Consider the following 4502-nt stretch of genomic DNA (forward strand, 5'->3'; position numbering starts at 1 on the left):
AACCGACTTCTGGTGGTTCCACTACGGATGATTTGCAGGATTATAGTCTCGCCAGAGACAGGGTGAGACGGACGAATATAAAGCCTTCGAACAGATTGGGTTTTGAAGACTTGGTATCTTTTGCACTTACTGTTAGCAGTGATGATCCAGTTACTTTTCATGATGCCGTTACTAGTCAGGAAAACGACAAGTGGATGGCAGCCATGGTTGAGGAGATGGAGTCTTTGAATCACAATCGTACATGGGAGTTAGTTCCCCTTCCTGAGGGTAAGAAGTCGATTGGTTGCAAATGGGTGTATAAGAAGAAACCAGCAGTAACAGAAAAAGAGGGGGAGAAGTTCAAGGCTCGTTTGGTAGCGAAGGGTTTTTCACAGCAGAAAGGAGTTGATTATGATGAAATCTTTTCTCCTGTGGTCAGGCACACTTCAATCCGAGCAGTACTTGCATTGGTGGCTAGTTGGGATTTGCATTTAGAGCAGATGGATGTTAAAACTGCTTTTTTGCATGGTGATTTAGAGGAGCAGATCTACATTCGGCAACCTGAAGGTTTCACTCAACCTGGAAACGAGCATTTAGTTTGCAGATTGAAGAAATCTTTGTACGGGTTAAAACAGTCTCCGAGACAGTGGTATAAACGGTTTGACTCCTATATGATCAAGATTGGCTACAACCGATGTGAGTATGATTGTTGTGTCTATGTTAAGAGCCTTGATGATGGTTCTTTTATTTTTCTATTACTGTATGTTGATGATATGTTGATTGCTGCGAAGAACATGGATGATGTTATCGGTTTGAAAACTTTATTGAGTCAGGAATTTGATATGAAAGATTTAGGTGCTGCAAAGAAAATTCTTGGAATGGAAATTTGCAGGGACAGAGACTCAAGGAAACTGCGGCTATCTCAACGGGGTTATGTTGAGAAAATGCTAGAAAGGTTTGCGATGAGCAGCGCGAAACCAGTTAGCACTCCATTGGCGAATCACTTTAAGCTCTCATCAGAACAGTGCCCTAAGACAGATAAGGAAGCTGAAAATATGGCAAAGGTTCCGTATTCTAATGCTGTTGGCTGCTTGATGTATGCGATGGTATGTACTCGTCCTGATTTAGCTCATGCTGTTAGTCAAGTTTGTAAGTACATGTCTAAACCTGGTAAGCAACATTGGGATGCAGTCAAGTGGATCTTTCGGTACTTAAAGGGTACTGTGGGACATGGAATTGTTTTTGGGAGTCAGCGGGATAATCCTTTGGTTGTAGGATATGTGGATTCAGATTATGCAGGTGACTTGGATAATAGAAGATCTACGACAGGGTATGTGTTTACTCTTGGTGGAGGGCCTATTTGCTGGAAGTCTACTGTTCAATCTGACGTGGCACTATCTACAACTGAAGCTGAATACATGGCAGCGGCTGAAGCTGCAAAAGAAGCTTTATGGCTTACTGGTTTAGTGAAGGAGTTGGGTGTTCAACAAGGTGGAGTTCAGTTGCTTTGTGATAATCAAAGTGCTATTCACTTGGCTAAGAATCAGGTGTATCGTGCTAGAACTAAACATATTGATGTAAGGTTCCACAAGATCAGAGAGTTGGTTGCATCTGGAGAGGTTTTGTTTCAGAAGGTACATACTGATGAGAATGCCGCTGATATGTTCACCAAGCCAGTTACGACAGACAAGTTCAAGCATTGCTTGGACTTGTTGAATGTTTCGAGTTGTTAAAGAAGCAAGGTAACCCAACCCACATTGAAGTTTCCAAGGGGCAGGATATTCGCCAAGGTGGAGATTTGTTATGTATAGCTCATAAAAAGTCTTGTTGTGGGGTTACGAATTATGTGGGTTGGGGGTGCGGGGGCGCAGCCCCTGCGGTACGGTACAGGGTTAATTTTGTAATTATGTACCAGGGTTTTCTATTATAAATAGAGATGTAACCTAGACCTAAAAGATCATTGAATAAAACTTCTAGCGCCGCCTAGGCACCGAGGACGTAAGCACATTGCCGAACCTCGTAAAATTCTCGTGTTCTTTCGTTTTCTTTACCCGTCAACGTCAACAGATAGCGATCGACTGACCATAATAAACACAAATAAGGACACTCATTGACGGTGCAACTCAGTCCAGGATGTCTAAAGATCCATTTTTTAGATAACCTCTCCACTGTTTGACCTACACGAAAATTCTTATTAAGTATTCAACCTTCATTCAACGACTCATATCTTCCATTTTGGGGTGGGTCCTTGGTAATAATTGAGCCAGGTTTTTTTCCTGGCATGCTTTGAGTTTCCTAACCTGGAGAAGACAACGCCATGTGAACCACATATGAACACCCCTTTCATCTATATAAATACACACCCCATGATCGACTTCATCAGCATCGAAACAAAAAAAAATTCGTTCACTCTCCAAGATCCATCTATCGAACAAAACAATGGGGTTTCGTCTGCCACGCATTGTTAATGCCAAGAGAATTCTCGGAGCATCATCTCCCATGACAACTGATGTTCCCAGGGGATACTTTGCGGTTTACGTAGGAGAAAACCAGAAGAGATTTGTGATACCTGTGTCCTACTTGAACAACCCTTCGTTTCAAGAGTTACTCAGTCGATCGGAAGAAGAGTTCGGATACGTTCATCCCACCGGTGGTCTCAGAATTCCCTGTGGTGAAGACGCTTTCGTCCATCTTACTTCTCGGCTCGCTTGAACTGAATTAGCTAGCATATATTGGGTCAATGAATACTGCTTTTTCTTTTGGTTTTTTAAAAGGAAACACCATTGCTACCATGTACAACTTTTTTTCCACCTCGTTGGTTTGCCTTGGAAAAAGGTAAACGAGTCGCCTAAGTGGGAGACTAGAGGTGGATTTATTTATTTTTTCCATATGTAGTCATCTACATGTAATTTTAATTTACGTAACTGTCCAAATACAGAATAGAATCACGTGAATTAATCTATGTAACCTTCCACACAGACAATACATGTATTAGAACATGCAACTGTCCAGACAGGGCATCACCATTGTATTGTCGTATTAAAACCCAAACTTTTCCCTATTCCAAACTGCAATTTACTGTGTGCAAAAAAGAGCATCTTTCAACAACTTGCTAACAGCATTGTGTTGTAATCGGATGTATAAGGAAATCCATATGTAAACAAACTGTAAAACCAGCCATTTTAAAAGTTCGAGACTTGAGACGAGAAGTACACTAGTCGCCAGAGTTGTGAACGGCATATTTTTTTCAGTGCATTTAATGAAATTTTTAGGATAAAGCGGTTTATGCTCTAAGGCTTGCCACTACCGAGAAAGGAAACAACTGCTTGCCTAGTCGCCAAAGTTGTTAACTACGCATTTTGCATTTCTAAAACCCATAAATATGCTTTTACAGCTATCGAAGCTCTAAAAACTGCCAACGGAGCTTGACGTTGAAGCCCCGGAACTGGTGCGGTTTGAAGGTGAATCCTCTTCCTCGGGCAGTTTGGCGTCTGTGAGAAGAAGAAAACACTGGTGATGCTGTTGAACACTTAAACTTCATTAGATCAGTGGATGAGAAGTGAAAACAAACTCACAAAGAAGAACAAAATATGTTGGTCAAACCATCCTTAGTTGCCCCAAGCCAGATACAAACTTGTAAAAAATGACCAAAATTATAAAGAAAAGTGACATTGGAAAATAAAGAAAAGTCTATTCTGAAGAGCCCAGGAAATCAAAAGAGGGAAAATTTGGAAAGTTATGGAACTGGCATCATGTGGTAGGACAGAGCAGCAAGCTATACAGAGTTTTTTTTACCTCCAAGCTGAATATGCATCACATTAGCCTCCAACAAGCCGTTCATATGATAAAATAAGAAAAAATGCTTTGTGAGAGAGACAGAAATTAAAACCAAGTATAAACATCTTGTGCCTGTGTGTAAGCATGCAAATGTGCATGTTTGGAGATAAATAGAGAGATGGAGAGGACATCACACCGATCCATTTATCCAGCATTTCAGCTTCGAACTTGAAATACTTCAGACTTCGGCATAAGAACTGTAAGCACAGGCAACAATGAGATAAGAGGACAAACACGATCTCAAAAAAGGAGGCAAAGGAAAGAAGACAGAGAGATAGACTACCTCTTTATTTGCGAGAGGTCTGACGTAAAGAGCATATTTTGGGGATAAACAAGGCAGGGAAAAAACCTTTAGCTTAGCTATTCGAGAAATCTTCTATGAAACAAAAATAGATAAGTTTAACAAAACAAACCCATTAGAATCATTATGTTGGTCAATATAACGAAGAAACATATGCTAGACCCTGTAAAAGGCATAACTAGAAGATTATCAACACATCATGGAAAGAACATAAATAACAGTAGCATCGATTAGATATTATTCACTAACCTTCCCTTGTTAGCATAGCGGGTCAATTCACCTGTAGGAGAAAACATCATATGGCCAACATCGGTATCATCTAACGTAGATAATTCAGCGCCCATACTGAGAAGCTATCCTTGCGTTTAGAGTAAATTATCTGACG

The 4502-nt window shown here is 40.6% G+C and overlaps 1 protein-coding gene across 1 annotated transcript; it reads left to right on the plus strand.

Moving 5' to 3' along the window:
* Nucleotides 1–2385: 2385 nt before the first annotated feature.
* Nucleotides 2386–2862, plus strand: LOC120171688 (auxin-induced protein 15A-like). The gene has a single exon (XM_039179358.1). It carries the CDS (start codon nt 2419–2421, stop codon nt 2689–2691), a length of 273 nt encoding a protein of 90 aa, XP_039035289.1. The 5' UTR covers nt 2386–2418; the 3' UTR covers nt 2692–2862.
* The last annotated feature ends 1640 nt before the right edge of the window (nt 2863–4502 follow it).

The sequence above is a fragment of the Hibiscus syriacus genome, unplaced genomic scaffold (assembly GCF_006381635.1).
Source record: "Hibiscus syriacus cultivar Baekdansim isolate YM2019G1 unplaced genomic scaffold, ASM638163v2 tig00111835_pilon, whole genome shotgun sequence".
NCBI classification, from domain to species: Eukaryota; Viridiplantae; Streptophyta; class Magnoliopsida; order Malvales; family Malvaceae; genus Hibiscus; species Hibiscus syriacus.

Excerpts from the sequence above, each read along its gene's own strand:
- LOC120171688 (XM_039179358.1), top strand. The coding sequence starts at position 2,419 with ATGGGGTTTCGTCTGCCACGCATTGTTAATGCCAAGAGAATTCTCGGA.